At 38.8% G+C, this 18354-nt stretch overlaps 1 protein-coding gene across 1 annotated transcript in view; it reads right to left on the reverse strand.

Annotated features, from left to right (window-relative positions):
• The window catches only part of CUNH1orf87 (chromosome unknown C1orf87 homolog), an 81007-nt gene that overhangs the window by 7990 nt on the left and 54663 nt on the right, over positions 1-18354 (reverse strand). Inside the window, exons 8-9 of the mRNA XM_012442468.2 lie at positions 11640-11704; positions 3120-3199 (exon numbers count right to left, since the gene is read on the reverse strand). Coding sequence (XP_012297891.2) covers positions 3120-3199; positions 11640-11704 — 145 coding nt within the window. The remainder of the gene's footprint in view (positions 1-3119; positions 3200-11639; positions 11705-18354) is intronic.

Here is an 18354-nt window from a genome sequence, read left to right on the forward strand (position 1 = left end):
TCTTACTGGATACAAACATGTTAAGTGTGTGTGTTTAAAGAGAAGGGTGACATCATGATTTTTATTCAGTTTTCATTTTTGACTTGCATGAAGCAAAGAACTTTGTAACTGCCTGAAACTTTTCATGATGTTTTACTCTGTTTTGTACTAGTGGAGTCTGCAGGGGGTGAACTTCAGACAGTGCTCATACTTCTTGATAGAAATACCTCTGGGTCATGAGTTTGAGGTTTTTGACAAAAGATGATTGAAACAATAGTGATATTATCTTAGGCTTGTGGATCTATTTTAAAGGATGTTAAAGCACTCTTAGTCTGCCAATCCTGTTCATTTAGCAAAGGAAGCTGGGGCCCAGAAAGTACAAACAGTTTACTAAGATCACACACATCTTATAGTAGACTCAAGACAAGAAGCAGGGCATAAAGGCTAGCTCACCTTAGTGTCCCAACCTCATGGCCAGTATAAAATAGAGGTGTTTTAGAATTTAATAGACATGTCGGCACCAGAAGTGCCATGTAAGGCATCCTGACATTTACCATGTGCAGCAAGTGGGCGTCTATTATTTGATCTGCCCAGCCCACCTTTTGCAGAAATTGCCCTTCCTGCTGATCCACACGGCTGCAGAAAGAACTGCCACGTTCTGTCTGCATAGTTTAGGACTGGGCATCTAATGCAAAATGAGCCAACAAACCTATTTTCCAGGCATTTTTGTACTACTTGTGAGAGAAAAATGGAGGAGATTCTGTGTGAGATACTGAAACTCTAGCAGGCTTTCCATTTTGTGTACTGCAAATAATGAAAAGCTGGTATGTGGAGAAAGACAGAGAATATGAAGCTGACAAGAGAAAGAAGAAAAAAGATATAGGAAGTCTTGGTGTTAGAATCTCTGGTTTTAGTTCATTGTTGCATTTCTATCCTTTGGGAGCATAATATGCTTCTCTATTATTCCAATAAATTAAGCTAGTACAGTTGGTTTTGTTCATTGCAATCTAAATATTCTTAACTAATTCACCATAAAATTATGCCTCTAACTTTTGTATACCATCTGTGTTCCCCCAACTTTCAAATGTCTGAATTTTCCAATTTTGTACCTTTGTCTCAAACTTCTCACATATAAGCTGTGAGAATCCCAGAGCCTTAAAGAATCGTAAGTGCAATAAGAAGCCAAGTTCTGAGTTGGTTAACAAACATGGATTAAGCTGCTGCTGGGGAATGTAAAGAATTCTTTTGTTTGAGATCACGGATTGCTATATGAAATTGTACTCACATGGATGACAAACAACTAGTACGTTTTAAGGAATTCCTATAAAAAGAATTCTACTTTGATAGAATCAATTTTGGGAAAAGCAGAAAGTTTTTATATAGTAAATTAGAATAGTGATTCTTATACTTTGTTTAAAGCATTGGACTACTTTAGAAATCAGATGAAAGCTTTAGGAAATCTGACCTGACTAATGCACATTTGCATACATTTTGATGGATGATTTTAGAGAGATTACAGGTGCCCTGGGATCTGAGAAATTAATTTTAAGTAGTTTTATATTTCTTTAGATAGTTCAACACTCTCTCTTTGACCACTGAAGACAAGGGAAAGGGGAGATTTGTAGGGACCTGAATCAGGCTCAAGCAAGTAACTAACAAAGTAACTAACAAACCCTATACTGTTTTGGTCCCACTGTATCGGGATGAAGTTCACACTCCTTGCTTGGCACACAAAGCCATTTATATTCTAGTTCTTGCTTATCTCCCCAGCTTATCTTCTTTTAGTCCTATATATGTGCATAGGACAAAAATATATATATGTATCTTCTTCTTTGGCAAGAAAAACCTGAAAAATTGAAGCTGTTTTATACCTTTTTGCCTTTATAATGCGGTTACCTCTGTTCTAAAAGCCCTTCTTGCCACACATGCCTTGATTGTTTGGGTTCTTACTCGTTCTTCAAGACTCAGCTAATTGTTTACTTCCTGTGGGAAGCTTTCCCCAACAGCCCTAGGAAGGGCAAGAGGCAATTTCTTGTAGCCCCTCAATCCATCACAGCATTCCTACTGGATGTTGTCTATGACTGTTTCAGTATCACTTCTACTAGAGATCCAGAGGCTGGGCCTGTGAGATAGTTTTTAAGACATCCTTGAGGTCTGGCTAGTGGTTGGAACATAGTAGGTTGTCAAGACATGTTTAATAAATGAATAAGTGAATGCATGAGTGATTTTCTCAGGGACAATAGGAAACTTGCTTTACCAACCCCCTGCTTCAGTTTCCCTTTCTAAAAAGTGGGGCAATCAATTCTGTTTGTACAGGAATGTGAGAAGAATCAATTATCGCAGAAATGCAATAAATTCCTTAAACAAGAGGCAAAATAAAAGAGCAAAGTATATTTTTTATAATCTTATTCACAACAGACTTAACACTCAAGGAGAAAAGCATTTGCTGTTGTTTCTTGCATGGCAAGAGGCTTGCCAAAATGGGTACTATTTTCTAAAATATTTCAACGTGTGAAGTGCATGAGGAGGCCTCCCGTCATTTTAAGATGAATTATGTTCTAATCCGGGCATTTAAAAAACAACAACAGAAAAACTCAGCCTGTTTTTAAATTCTGTCTACAACGTCTCCTGGCGAAATGCTGGGAATATTAAAATGGGTTTTAACTGCTTGCCAGGTTTTTTTTCTTTCTTTCTTCTTTTTAATCAGAGAGGCTATTACATTTTAAAATGTGATGTCTGGGGAAAAGGTCACCCCCAGTTTCTGGAAGTTGGAATTAAGATGTTAAAATAGAGCTCATAACCACTCTTTATTTTAATGGCAGTTTGTGAATTGGTCACAAGCTTTGGAAGGACATCCAGACATGTGCTACAAGCCCAATTTCTTGGGGCACTTGGCAAGCCCATCACCAAGTGATGGTAATAGGTTTCTGCAAACCAGCGAGGACAGAAGCTAACCCATACTCGAGGAGTTCTTTTGCCTCCCTTCTTTGCCCAAGGAGAATCTTGAAGTCAAAGGCAGTCTGACATCAAGGGTTTGGGAGAAAACCAAAACCGACAGGAGAGGGCCCTGTCCAGCATCAGAGAAAAGGCCAAATATTCATGAAAACCTTCCCCCAAACTCTATATAACCAGGTGCATACCATATGTTCAGTGTTGCTTTGAGACAACTCAGGGACTTCAGGCTCCACTGGAAGGGCAGGGGTTTTCTTTTCATTCTTCCCTGAACAAGAATGAAAAAAAAAATGGAAGGGTTGAGCCTGGTCTCTTCATTTAACACACACATATACACCAGTCAACAGCAACAACAAAAATGGAGGCTTTGCTCTGTGGTTGGCACTGTGTTATGTAACGGGAACACACTGATGAGTAAGAAAAACCTGGTTCCCACCCTGGTGGACCTCAGATTTGGAAGTAGATGACAAACAATGTCTCTAAGTTATTATTTAGTTACAAGTTACTATAAACAAAAGAAAAATATGAGAAAATATCAACATATTTAAACTTATTTGGGGGCAGGGGTAACAGTGGCGGGGGTTTTGGAGGAAGTGACACAAATTCGCAAACTGAAAGATTGGTTTTAGTTGTGTTCGTGGCACTTCTCACTATTGAATAGGAGTTATTATCCAGGCAAAGGTGCTGGTGGTGATGCACACAGAGCAGAGAGTTTCAGAAAAGCAGAGACAACAGCCTGTGGCAAGGCCCTGACTAAGAAAGGCTTTTATAACTTAGGGAGTTGAAGGGACCTCTTCCTGTTGTTCTGCCTCTTCAGAACCTCTGCCCCTCCTTTTATACACATGTGCACCCAAAGGACCAGGCACAAACTTCCTCATCTTCCTTCCTTGCTCCTTTCAGTGGTCAGTGGTACAGCATGGGAAGAGGTTGAACAGCCTCATCCATAATCCAGTGGATTCTGTTTTCCAGGTATTACTTGCTGCAGGCTGCTGCCTTCATGAATAGAAGAGATTTCCATGGGATGCAGGAAAAAAAAAGGACATTAAGACCTGTGGAAATCCTCTAAGCCTTATTGTAGGTATCCTTCATTGATCACTTAGTACCTTCCATCTGACTTGGTGACTTACGTATTTTGCAAGTCTGTGCGATGACCATACAGAACAGATTTCGGGGAGCCTCAGCTTCATTATTCAGTGCGTAATTCAGATATGCCATTAACAAATATATATTATTTCTAAAGTGAATCTCACTATTTTTAGTAAAAATGATTTATTCAATCAATACATTTTAAACAAAGGAGGCAGTGTACCATAGTGGTTGAGAGTATAAGCTCTGGAGCTAGATGCCTTGGCATTGATTCCTGGCTTCTTTCTTTGTTAGCTGCATGACCTTGAGGAAATTACTTGTCCTCTCTGTGCCTCAGTTTCCTCTTCTGTATCAAGGGGATAATGACACCTACAGGCAATTGTAAGGGTAAAATGGACTAGAAAGTGTAAAGCAAGTAACCTGAAACATAGCAAGTGCTCAGTAAATGTTAACTAATAGTGTTATCTAGGTAAGGATATTTTTATTATACATAAATTCACTTATCAATTTTAAAGCCTTTAGTTAGATGAGCTTTAGCATTACACTTATGACTCACTATGAAAATTCTCCCTCAATTTTTTGATGAAGAAGACATGTGATATCATAATCTTCTTTGAAACCCCAGCACCCCTCATTAGAATTAAATGCTCAATGAATGCATGGTGAATAAATGAATGATCATGTATTCTAAAATGCAGTTTGAAAAATAAAGTCACTAGATATATAGTGTTGTTTCTCCAATTCCTTTTCCAGTCCTGGGAAAGGAGTGATTTTTCTCTGTATTTCTTTATCCTCTCATGTCTACCCCAGATGCTATATAGAGCAAACCGTAATAGTGGCTAAAAGAAGAGTATCATGACATCCAGTTAGAGCAGCCGCTTCAAGGCAGATCTTATTTGATCTGTTAAACATTTAAGTTGTCATGAGAACCCATCCTCACCTAGTAGCATTGGCTACTGTAGTTTAACCAATATGTGAAAGAAAAGCTTTCTGTTTAATATGGGGGATAAAAGGTTCAAAATACTCTGAATCATACATCTCTCCAGTGAAAGAGATTCTGGAAGCAGTATGTGGTGTAAGGGGAGGAGGATGAACAGACAGACCTAATGCCTAACCCTGATTCTTCTCTTTACCAGTTTCAAGCTTTTGGATCCTAATTCTTTAATTTGTGAAATTACAGAAATTTGCAATAATATTGTGGAGATTAACAAAAACCCTATGTAAAATGCTTAACACAGGACAGATGCTCAATACAAGGCTTTATTATCTGTTGTTGTGTTATTATTATTATGTGCCCTTAAGCAAATTGAGATTCCCCGGTGAAGAGAAACATGAATTATGATGTGCCAGACATTTTTTGGGACACTGTTCAATGCATCATTCTTTTAAAAATAAGATCTAGAACCTAGACTTTGTCCTCGTCCAGTTCTTCTCTGCTGTCTGCACTTCTAAAACTTCCATCAGGAAAAAATACACACTAGCCTACTTGGTCTCTTTTAAGCTTCCCTTTCTCTTTCCTAATACCTAATAGCATATAATGGCTTGCACATGTAAAAATTGTTTGAAAAACCTGAGACAGAGCTATTTTTTTTTCCTTCTAACACAGCAAGAAGGATAAATAATAACCATCTGTCTAGTCTGCCAGTTGAAGATTTGTACCAGAGGAAATAAGCCAAGCTGGCTTCTAGAGATTTCCAGGTGTGGGAAGGGCCAGATTTTACAGGGTTTCCAGGGGTTCTGATAGTCACATAGCCAGCGCTCCTGTCTGCCCTCACTAATGACTTGAAATCAGTAGCCTTTAGCACTGGCTACATGTTAGACCCACCTGGGCAGCTTTGAAAAGTACCAGTGCTCAGGCGTCATACCAGACCAATTAAGTCAGAATCTCAGGAGGTGAGAACCCAGCTCAGTGTTTTTTACCCTCCCTAGGTGATTCTAAAGTAAAACCAGGGTACAGAACAACTGACTTTAATAAAAGCTTCTGGCTTCAGTGGACCTACTGAATGAAGCTTTTGTGAGAAGGAAACTCATACATGTCAAATATCTATAAATGGCAGACATTTCCACATATTCTAAAGAATTAACCCTGTGAGGTAGAAATCCCCATTTGACAGATGAGGAAACCGAGGCAATGAATGTTTTAGTTCCCTCCTTAAGATGACAGAGGCAGGGTTATGTCTGTGATTTAAACTAATTCATTCATGTAACAAACATTTAAGTGCTTACTATATGCTAGGCACTATAGGACAGAATCTTTCCTTCATGGAGTGTGCATTCTAGTGGTAAGAACAAAGAGATGCATCAAAGAATGTCAGGTGGTGGTAAGTGCTATAGACACAACCAAAACCAATGATTGGGGTGTGGAAAGTAATGACAGTTGCCATTGTAGATAGGAAAATTTACCAATGACTTCTTTAAAGAAGTGACATTTAAATAAAATCCTGAACAGAGGAGAAACAAGGGAGCAAGCTGTGAAAATCTATGGGTAAAGAGCACTGGAGGAAAATGTTACAGCAAAGGCAAAGGCCATGAGGCAGGAGTGATTGGTGCATCAAGCAACAACTGAGAGCAGAGCCTGGGTGAGGCAGAATGAAAAAGGAAGAGAAGTGGGTGAAGTGTTCACAGGGCTAAAAAGCCCTATGGGTCATGCCATGTGACTGAAGCTGATTTGTGTGTGTTTGTGTGAGTGTGTGTGCTTCTCAACATTCATTTTTCTTTTCCTCTGGTGATTCTCTCCTTCATTATCCCCTTCTGAAGATAGCAACCATGTTTTGCTTTGCGGTGACTACTCCTACTCCACCCCAGTGCACTATGGTTTGGTTGGACTGACTCTCCAGTTCCAAGTCGAGGCTTGATCTCTGATTAGTTTAAGCCTATCATGATATCCCAATCACAGTGTTAGTTCAACGATGGACATAAAACTCAATCTGAACCTCTATATGAGAATAAATACTTGCTACAGTTCCTTAGATAGCAAAGTTCTCTCCTTGGGAGTACACCTGTCCAAAGAGTGTGCAGTGAAGATGTGATGACTGTAGCTACCATAGCTATTTTGCTATTGTAGAATGTCTAATTGAGAGACTACCATGTAGAGCCTGAAGATGATGCCAACAGCAGGTAAAGCAGATCAGAAATCCAGAAATAAGGCAGATAGATCCTTGATTTTGACATTGGAATGGCTACTGCCCAAACCATTCCTGCAGCCCTTGTTGCTCCCAGAATTTTCAGCTAAATAAACCAAAATCTCTATATTGTCTAAGCCAACTGAGTTTGATTTTCTGTCCCTTCAATAGAAGTAGTTCTGATTAGTAACTAGTATAAGCATTGTTTTTCTTAGTAAAAGGGTGGCCAACTCTTCACCATTTTTCTGTTTTCTTGAGTTATAGATAAGTCTTAAAAAAATGTTTGAGAGGTGCCAATGAGCCTCTTTGGCTACGCTTCATTTCCTTTGAATTGTCCCTTGTCAGCAGCCATGCTGGAGCTCTGCTTTTTGCTTTCTGTGTCATCTTCTTCCTCTCTCTCATTCGCAGGCTCCACAGTGGTCATACTTCATTTTTGTGAAATACTATTTTAGACCTTAGACCTTACCATGTTTAGAGGGGCCTAAGCTCTTTTCATATTTGTCTTAATGGGAGTTCGTTGTATTTCTTAAATCTGTGGCTTAAAGTCCTTTACTGCTTTTGGAAACTTCTCAACAGTTGCTTCAACTTCAGCTTTATTCTCTTTCTCCTATTTTTCTGTGACTTTGGTTGCATGTATGTTGGATGTTGTCACCATTTCCTATGCGACTCTTATATACTTTTTTTTTTGGACACGGTCTCACTCTTTTGCACAAGCTGGAGTGCAGTGATGTAACCAGAGCTCACTGTAGCCTCAACCTCATGGGCACAAGCAATCTTCCCACCTCTGCCTCCCAAGTAGCTGGGTCCACAGGCATGCACCTCCATGCCTGGCTAATTTCTTTATTATTTGTAGAGACAGGATTTTACCTTGTTGCCCAGGCTGGTCTCAAACTCCTGGGCTCAAATGATTCTCCCACTTTAGCCTCCCGAAGTGTTAGGACTGTGTGAGCCACCGCACCCAGACTGTTACATACTTTTTAGTGTATTACATCCTAATTTTTCATTCATGCTTCAATCTGGTTATTTTCTATTGAACTATATTACAGTTCACTAGTCTTCTCCTCAGTGATGTCTAATCTGTTAAACCCATCTGTCGAGTTTTTAAATTTTAAATTTTATATGTTTAAGTCTAGATATTCCATTTGATTTAAATTCTTTGCTGAAAACTCCCCATCTTGTCATTTATTTTCTTGAACATATTAATTACTGTTATTTCAAAATCTATGTCCTGTTTTATGTCATCCCTGGCAATTTTTAATTGAAGGTGGACATATTGTGCGGAAAAATTAAGCGATTTTGTATGATACCTCCTTCCATAGAGAGCTTTTCTCCCTCTTCTATCTGGTAGCTTAATTTGAATTCCAAATAAGAGTCTCAAACAAATATTCTTTTGTATTTTATCTAATCTTCTAGTTGTTCTTGCCAGGAAGTTTTGCCTGCTAGAAAGTAGTCTCTCCTTGTCATTAGTGTAAGTCATAGATATTAAGTATTTATGTGAAAATTATGTATACATTGAAAAACAAGTTCCCAGGATTTTTATGATTCCCAATAATATAAATTTTCTAATAAAGGCAGTATACATAAAATGAGTCATTTTAATTAGGTTATCATAGCATCTTTGGGTGCAGAGGGGTCCTAGGAAAGAGAAAATTCACAATTCTACACATCCATAAAAAGTAACTTTCTTTAGTTTCTGTATAATGCCCCTCCTTCACTTTTATAACATTTACCTGTGGAGCTAAAGAAGGGGCAGAAAAAATGGCTCACTTAGTGCTTAAGGCCATTTAGTCATCATAGATCCAGCAGTACAGAAATGGGAAGAGACCAAGACATTGCCTAAGTAAGTAAGCAGTGAGTTATCACAACAATGCAACAACAGCAACACTACCCCAACTATGTAGCTCTGGAAAGTGACACATTGCCTAAAACAATTAGTGTTGCCTGTTTTGTTTGTCAGAGTCATAATCACTGTATAAGATCAATAAGGCAGATTTGCATTTTTCTTTTATATATTTTCCCATTTTAGAGATGAGAAAAATGAGTCAGAGAGAAATAATATGTGTCCAAAAATAATGGTTATTTAGTTTTGTGAGACTTCAATTTATCTTTTTACATTTTTTTTTTGCTATTCCATATGCTGTGGTCTTAATGGTGCTCCATGCCCCCCACCTCCAAAATTTATATGTTGAATCCCTAATCTCAGAATGTGGCCAAATTTGGAGACAGGGCCTTTAAAGAGGTGATTAGTAAAAATGAAGCTGTTAGTGTGGATTCCAATCCAATGTGACTTATGTTCTTATAAGAAGAGGAAATTTAGACCTATTGAGACACCAGGGATGCACACGTGCATGCACACACACACACACACAGAGCAAAGCCATGTGAGGACCTATCAGATAATCCTAGCATCAGAAAAGAGCTACTGCTACAGTGTTTTTCAGCACTTTCAGCCCTAGCCATGTGTGAAACCTCAGGTCAGATGAACAGCCACATGGCGTCACTTCAATGGTCTCCTCATCGACAGCATAATGCTTTGTAAGAGATCCAAGCACAGCCACTTTCTTAGAGCCTTAAACTATGTTGCAGTCCAAGAATCAGCAGTGTGGAATCCCCTCTGAAATCCTTCCTCCAGCTGCTTGACATTTCCTTGTAGACCCTACAATCATCTGTGTGGTGACTCTAGCTACTAGATTCTGATGGTAGTACCCCTTTCTCCATGTTCCCGCAGCCTTAAGGTGGTAGCTGCTTCCTGTGGTTACTAATGTCTGGATTACCTCCCTGTAGTGGATTGAATTGTGTCCTCCTGAAAAGTATGTTCAAGTCCTAATCACTGGTATCTGTGAATCTGAGCTTATTTGGAAACAGGATCTTTTCATATGTAATCAAGTTAAGAAGTCATTCTAGATTAGCGCAGGCCCTACTTGGGATGACTGGTGTCTTTATAAGATAAAGAAGAGGAGGGCCGGGCACGGTGGCTCACGCCTGTAATCCCAGCACTTTGGGAGGCTGAGGCGGGTGGATCATGAGGTCAAGAGATTGAGACCATCCTGGTTAACATGGTGAAACCCCGTCTCTACTAAAAATACAAAAAATTAGCTGGGCATAGTGGTGCGTGCCAGTAATCCCAGCTACTCAGGAGGCTGAGGTAGGAGAATTGCCTGAACCCAGGAGGCGGAGGTTGCGGTGAGCTGAGATCGTGCCATTGAACTCCAGTCTGGGTAACAAGAGCAAAACTCCGTCTCAAAAAAGAAAAAAAAAAAAAAAAAAAGAAGAGGAATGCTTGGATACAGAGACACAGAGGAGACAGAAGGCCTTGTGAAAACACAGGCAGAGATTGGAGTTACACAATAACAAGCTAAAGGAGGCCTAGGGCTACTAGAAGCTGAAAAAGGCAAGAAAGAACTCTTCTCTAGAGTGTTCAGAGAGAGCCTGGCCCTGCATACACGCTGGTATTTCCAGTCTCCAGAACTGTAAGAGAATAAACTTCTATTGTTTCAAGCCACCAAGACTGTGGTATTTTGTATGGCAGCCCTGGGAAATGAATGTACTCATCATATCCTTTTTTATCTTTCAGCCTTCGGATACTTACACAACCAATCCCCTGTAGTAAATACCCTCTGTCTGAAATACCTGGTAAGGTTTCTTAGGTTTTTCCACTTGGATACAGACTGATTTATTTAATCCTGGACACACACACACACACACACACACACACACACACACACACACACATGCACATTCAGTACTTTGTATTTTGATCCAAAGGGCAATCAGTAAATGGTTGATGGATGTAGTAAACAGAAAAACTATAACAGCAGATTAATATCAATGCATATTTTTTCGCCTGTCATATTTAAAAGTTACTAATTGCTAAATATTTTGCCCAAGGCATCATTACAATTTTCACTTAATAATATGTCTTGGAAATCTTCCTATAGCAACCCAGCCATGTTATTTTACAACTGCATAGTTTATCAATTAGTTATATTGTAATTTAATTAAACAGTCCATGGAGGATCTATTATCTCCATTTTAAAAAATGTTTACAAAAAAAGCTACACTAAACATATATATATATGTGTGTGTGTATATATATATATCTACACACACACACACACATCTCAGAGGTTTTTTTGTTGAGACATCAGTAGAATAAATACCTAGCTATGAGCTTCTTTGATCTAAGGGACTGTCCATCTGATTCTAATAAATAATACTAACATTTATAAATGTCTGCATTCATCTTTAAGGGCTACCACTAGAGAATGTCTCATGATAAAATAAAACTTGGAGAATTGTGCCTTTTATGATCCAACTGGGCTAAAAAAATAGCCATTAAGATGATTTTCACTCCCATTTTTCCTTCACTGGGGAGCTGTTTACATTTCTGAGAGAAATGAGATGAAACCCAACAAGAAAACCACTCAAGCTAGGCAGCATAGTCAACAATAGCTGTGGAAAACAGAGGTCTCTCTGGAGCAAAAAAATAATGGAACCCACCTGTAGGCAAATCAGATAACAAATCAGCAGAAGCTCTGCTCAGCATCTCAACAAAATTCTGCCATCTGTGCAAGAAAAGGAAACATAAATTGGTAATCAATATGATTGCCCTGAAAAAATGTCCAATGAAGCTCTGTTTATATTGTTAGTGACATTGAATAAGCTTTTTGATACTTCTATCATTTAGGGTCAAATGCAGGAAACAGAAACTACTTTATATATCTTTATTAGAAAGTGCTTTGATATAGGGAATTATTGCAAAGCCATTAGAATGGAAGTTGGAGTGTGTCACTAAGTTCAGGGTCCAGCCTCAGCAGATGTGGTCCAGAGATCAGGGAACAGCAGGAAAATCTGGCTGATGTCTCAATTGCCCCTAGCTACGAAGTTGTCATCAGGTAGTACACACTGATTTCTGGCCACTGGAAAAACAAACACTTGCCAGTTTCTGGAGTTGCTACTGCTGTTGATATAAATAAATAAGTAAACTGTGCCACTGGCCTCTCACCGATGCTTCTGCCTTTCAAATCTCATGAAATTGCATCTCACTTATAGAACTTAAAACAGTTCTAGAGCTTAGTGTCAAGAGGGTTTCAGAAAGGTTCTTTTTAACCTTCATAAGTTTGGAAAGCATTGCAATGCAGAAAAATCATAGAAGTGGATAAATATGGGTGCTGAGTGCAAGAACACAATAGTCAGTAAATTCTGAAGTTTAAATTACATTGAGTAATATGTCTGCAAGTGACAACCAGGTAATCATTTAAAGCTTAAAAAGTAGTTTAGTAAAACTTCAACATTGAAAATCACTTATATTCGCTTGTCCAGCATCCATCCTCCATTTATATATAAATATGCTCTTCTCTGGGGTGACAGCTACTGGTTTCCTTTCGGATACAGTGTGGATAGGACTATGATATAGTCAAAGTCCCATACCCTACCTTAGCCAATGTTGTGACCCACCTCCTTTAGTTAATCTCAATCTACTTATCCTTCTCTCCCTTTATCCCTCCCTCTCTTCTTCTCTCTCTCCCTCTGTCTCTGCCTCTATCTGTCTTAATCTTTGGTTCTGGTCCTTCCTGAAATTTTATTTTCCTCCAGTTTTGTGTTACTTCATATCCTTTGAAAATATTTCTTCTTGATTATGTTAGCAAAAGACAGTTTCTGTTGCTAGCAACCAAACCTCAACTAAGTATCTTTATCTTTCTCCATCTTGTCCATCAGAAGAAGTCAAGCAAAAATAAAGAGCAAGCTTGGTTTGTAAAGGAGAAGTTCTAATGTCGTATGATACTATTATCTTTAAAGAAAATCGTAAGTTAAATAAGTAACTATTTTGCTTATACTTTATGAAGCCTTTCCTATATATAATATAACATTTAGAGAAATTATTTGGTCAGGATAAGCATCCTGACATTGGGCTTTGAACATGTGGCCTCCAGAGTTTCATGCCATTTTAGGTACATGAATAGATAAGTGATGACTATGCAGGACTGCCAGTCAGATAAACTGACGACTGTATCAGATGCTGCAGGTCTAGGAAGGTAAGAGAAAGTTGAACAAGAAATAGCAAGCACTCTTGTGGAATATTAATAATTATATAAAGATCTGATATTAGCACAGATCTGCAAATAAACTACAATAGAAGCATCTCCTGTCTTCTGCACTTCTTGCAATTTATTTTCAGACCCTTTAAAAATGTCCAGGTTTATGGCTACAGAACCTTCTGACTCTTTGATGAAAAAAAATCACACACACACAACAACAAACTTATATTCATTAATATTTACACATTACACAACATTTACTTTTTCAGATCTGTTAGGAGTTATCAGGTAGTGTTGTCTTAGATATCAGATATAATGTGACATAAGACTCTGTATAAAATGGCATCAGAAACTTTCCTGTTCCTTCTTGATTATACGCTGACAGCAGGGGAAGTAGATTGAGGGAAAAAATTTTAAGTATTAACTTGGATATTGCTTGATTTGAATGGTATAGGACTTACATGACCAATAAAATTTTTAAGATCCTTCTAATAAAATATTTATTTTCTCTCCCATTTTTTACATTACCCCAAGACCTTCAAAGTGCTGTTCACAACTCAAATGTGGGAATGGGTTCTAGTTGCCATATTAGGCACTGCAATTCTAATAACAAAAGTAAGTACCAAATCTCCAATGTCAAGCCAGACAGGACAGGACTGGAGGACTTCTGTGAGCCTCATTCTAGACTCAGGCAGACCTGAGTTCAATTCCACCTTGATTAACTGAGTTTATCAAGTTAAAATGGCATGGTGTGAATATTCTGAGTACTTTTTGTGCATTATCTCATTTAATCGAGACAAACACATCTTATTTAATTGAGACAACCATCTTAGGAGGCGTGTAAGTGACTTGCCCAAGGGCACATATATCAATGGGACAGCCAGGATTTATGCCCTGACTCCAAATCTATGCGAACATAATGTGACTTAACTTCAGTTACATTTTTGTGATCTTTGCAGTTCCACGTACATGGCTGTAGCGTCTTCTGACATTTATTATTGCAGAAGTCTGATGTCAGTCTGATTTTTGGTCATTTATAATTAAGTTTCTCTTTATTTGCTTTGGTTTAGTTTTATTGGGTTTTTGGCCTGGATCCCTGAATAATTGCCTTTGTCTTTATAATGTAAAAGTTTTGTTGAAATAGATGTGCATACATTTTTCTTAATATAGCTTACATAACACTGAGTCTCTTCAGTCTGTACAGCTGTACCAGCTCTGCAAAGTTTCTTTAGTTGGGACTTCCCTTTTTCTTTTTCCATTTTTTCTAGTTTTCTTTTTCACAATACCAAGACCTCTTATGTTGAATCTCTATTCTTATTCTTTTATATCTACTATCCTAATTTTCTTCTTTGTTATATTTCTCTAGATTTTGTGAAAGCCTCTTAAATTTGACATTATATATTGATTCCTGGTTGTCTCTTAATTCTGCTACAGAACTTTTATTTTTCTTGAAACCATCCATATTTACCAAAGTTCTTTCTAGTTTCTTCTGTTCACGCTTTGTGCTTTTTAAGTTTCATTTTTGTGTCATTTGGACATAAAATGTCTCATAATGTTGATTACTTTCCAATTCATTTCAATAGAGGACATGGCTTCTTATACTCTTCAAAAAAATGATTTTCTAATTTTTTCTTAGAGTAATCAATTTCAAAGGTCTGTTGAGATTTGGAACCTGCAGAATTGTGGCTCCCTTTCCATGTTTGGTAGTGTGTGTGTGTGTGTGTGTGTGTGTGTGTATGTGTGTGTTTTAAATTAGGTATTGTGCTTCAAATGAGTATGTATTCACATTCAGTACAATCCAACAGATGAGTTGCATTGATTTCCTTTGGCCTTGCTCACTGATCACTTAGACTTGAAGTCAAGGGCAGCTGACAACTTTCCTCCATTCCTGGTGCCTCTCAGGCATACACCTGGTGCATTTCACCTTGGTAGAACAGAGATAGCATCTTCTCGCCACATTTGTTGGATATCGCACACCCCAAATTGGTATAGTATGCCATAAGCTATATGCTCCTCATCATATACAACTGACAGTGGTCTTCCTCTCTGTTCAAACCTCTACCACTTTGTTATCAGATATTACCTTCACCAAGTGCAAGCACCATAGTCATATTTTTCCCTTCTCACCTCACTTACTTCAATTTTCTGCTGTCATTATTGACAGCTGAGCTCTCCAAACAGGCACAGAAGAGTGGTGTACGGTTAAGCATACATGTGTGTATGCTTGGGCAGGGGAGGAAGCAAAAGGAGATGTGAGGAACCATAGTGCTCAGGCTGCACAAGAAAACAGTACTTGTGTAATTTTCTGGTTTATCAAGACTTGGGGTCTCCAAATCAAGGGGAAGATTGTGGTGAAGGGATAAAGTCTCTTCTGTTTTTTTGCACTTCTTATAGGTGGGTAAGGCACAGCTTGGGGCAAACAACTCATTGATTTTCCCACATTCCATTTATTTATAGTTAGTGAATATTTTTTTTTTTTGTACATTCTGACACGAGAGTGCCTATCAATCAGTTTTTGCTACTCGTGTGTTGTCTCTTCTTTTTCATAGAAATTTTAGTTAGGGGTTGTTAGGTACATGCCATTTTATACAAAAAACCTTACATATTAAAAAATCAAACAAACCTAAATGTACAAAACACACAAAATGTAGGTTATTTTATTGACACGTTCTTGTAATATTGATGAAGGTAGTTTCAGTTGGCATGCTCTTCTATGAGGGTTATGAAGACTTGAGTCAAAAGGTTTGCTGATGTTCACCTCCCAAGTCCATTACCTTTCTTGGCCTCCTGAAATCTATGCTCTAGTTATAATGAACAGTTTGTAGTTCTCCAAACTTATTTTTGTTTGTCTTTTTGTCTCAGCACATACTGCTCGTTCTCTCTGAAATACTCTTTCCCATCTCTCACCTGGTTAGCTCCTAGAAATCCCACCAAGCTCAGCTGAGACATAGTATAGAATATTGCTAAAGAGTCAGCTCTGCTTAGACCACCAGAATCAGAAATTAAGTCCCATGATTTGAAGAATTCCCTTCATAATGCTGTAATCCTCTACTTCAGCCAAGGGAAATAAAATATGCCAGAAGGAGGAGCCAGACAGGAAGATTGCTGAAGAGGCCTTTAGCCTTTAGGGACTATATTAGTTTTCTGGGGCTGTGTTATGGTCTAAATGTTTATCTCTCCCCCACATTCATGTACTGAACTCCTCACTCCCATCATATTAGGAGGTATGGTCTTAGGGAAGTGATTTGCTCATGGGGGCAGAGCCCTCATGCATGGGATGAGTGTTCTTATAAAGGAGGCCAAGAAAGACCCTTTTCTGCTTTCACCATAGGAGGTCACTGTGAGAAAACATCTGTCTCTAAAGAAGTGGACCCTCACCAAACACTGAATCTGCTTGTGCCTTGATCTTGGACTTCCTGGCCTCCAGAAATGTGAGAAATAAATTTCTGTTGTTTATTATGCACCCAGTCAATAGTATTTTGTTACGGCAGTCCAAATGGTCTAAGACAGGCTGCCATAACAAAATACTGCAGATCACATAGGTTAAACAACAGAACTTTATTTTCTCACAGTTCTGGAGGCCAGAAGTCCAAGATCAATGTGCCAGTAGGTTTAGTTTCTTCCGAGGCCACTCTCCTTGGCTTGCAGATGGCCACTTTCTTGCTGTGTCCTCTGTGCATGGTCTTTCCTCTGTGCACCTGTATCCCTGGTGTCTCTTTGTGTGTCCAAATGTCCACTTTCTAGAAGGACACCATTCGGATTGGATTAGGAACCACCCTAACAGTCTCATTTTAACTCAGTTATCACTTTTTTATTTATTTATTTTTTTTGGGGGACAGAGTCTTACTCTGTCACCCAAGTTGGAGAGCAGTGGCACAATCTCAGCTCACTACAAACTCTGCCTCCTAGGTTCAAGTGATTATTGTGCCTCAGCCTCCAGAGTAACTGGGACTATAGGCATGTGCCATCATGCCAGCTAATTTTTGTATTTTTAGTAGAGGCGGGGTTTTCCCAGGTTGGCCAAGCTGGTCTCCTGACCTCAAGTGATCTGCCCACCTTGGCCTCCCAAAGTGTTGGAATTACAGGTGTGAGCTACTGTAACCAGTCTATCACTTCTTTAAAAGGCCCTCCAAATATAGTCATATTCTGAAATACTGCGGATTAAAACTTCAATATGTGAACCTTGGAGGGATACAGTTCAGCCCTTAACAGGTCTTTCAGAAAGAAGTAAGAGTCAAAGAAGGCTTACTTTTGAGAGTAATTTATTTAATGTCTCTAAACCTTAGTTTACTCATCTGTGAAGTGGTTCTAAAAGGAAAATCAACTCATGGGGCTCCTGAGGCTATTCTGTGTAGCCGTATAGAGCACGTAGCCCCATGTCTGGGAGGTATTAGGTGCACATGAATTAATTTTTACCCAATCAAGTCAGGAGGTTATTTTGACCACATCATTTAACCTTGATACTGAGATACTCATTCACTTGCATTGTTTTTCTGTTCTAGACTTCTTGTTCATGTACTAAGTTGTATTCTTCCCACCTTTCAGTTAACTGAGAGAAGTACAGCCCTTCCCTGATACAGAGGCAATAAACTCTGAAATCTTAACAAATGAATTCTTATTATACCCATTTGACAGATGAGAAAATTAAGGAAGAGAAATTTGTTACTTAAGTTCCCAAAGCTAGCGTATTTCAGAGCCAGGTTGCCATCTAGTACTCATGCTGGGTTTCCCCATAGATGGGGGCTGAAGAGGTGATAGATAGCCTACATCAGTAAGGAAATGTTGCTTCCAAGCTCTGGGCTTCTTTGGATCATACCTGCCCCTGGAGCTTAAAAGTCTCCCTCTTTGATATTCATACCTTACATGCCTCCTGGGTCCTGGAGGAGAGGAGAGGGCAAGAGATACTAAACTCAAATCCAGAACTCTGTTCAGCATCAAGCCAAGGGTGAAGCCAGCTCTGGAACTCAGGCAGTTTGGCCAAAGCCTCTGTGCCTAGCCATTATCTTATAAACTGAGTTTCATAGGACTTGTAGGAGAATCAGTATAGTGTAGTGACTAAGAGCCAAGACTGAAGGTAGAGAGCCCGCATTTGACTTAGCCTTACTAATGAATTCATTTATCAATTGTGTGTTGGTTTTAGCCTCTCTGTGCCTCAGTTTCCTCACTTGAAAAATCAT

Source organism: Aotus nancymaae, unplaced genomic scaffold (genome assembly GCF_030222135.1).
Source record: "Aotus nancymaae isolate 86718 unplaced genomic scaffold, 86718_ANA_hifiasm-v0.15.2.pri h1tg000007l, whole genome shotgun sequence".
NCBI classification, from domain to species: domain Eukaryota; kingdom Metazoa; phylum Chordata; class Mammalia; order Primates; family Aotidae; genus Aotus; species Aotus nancymaae.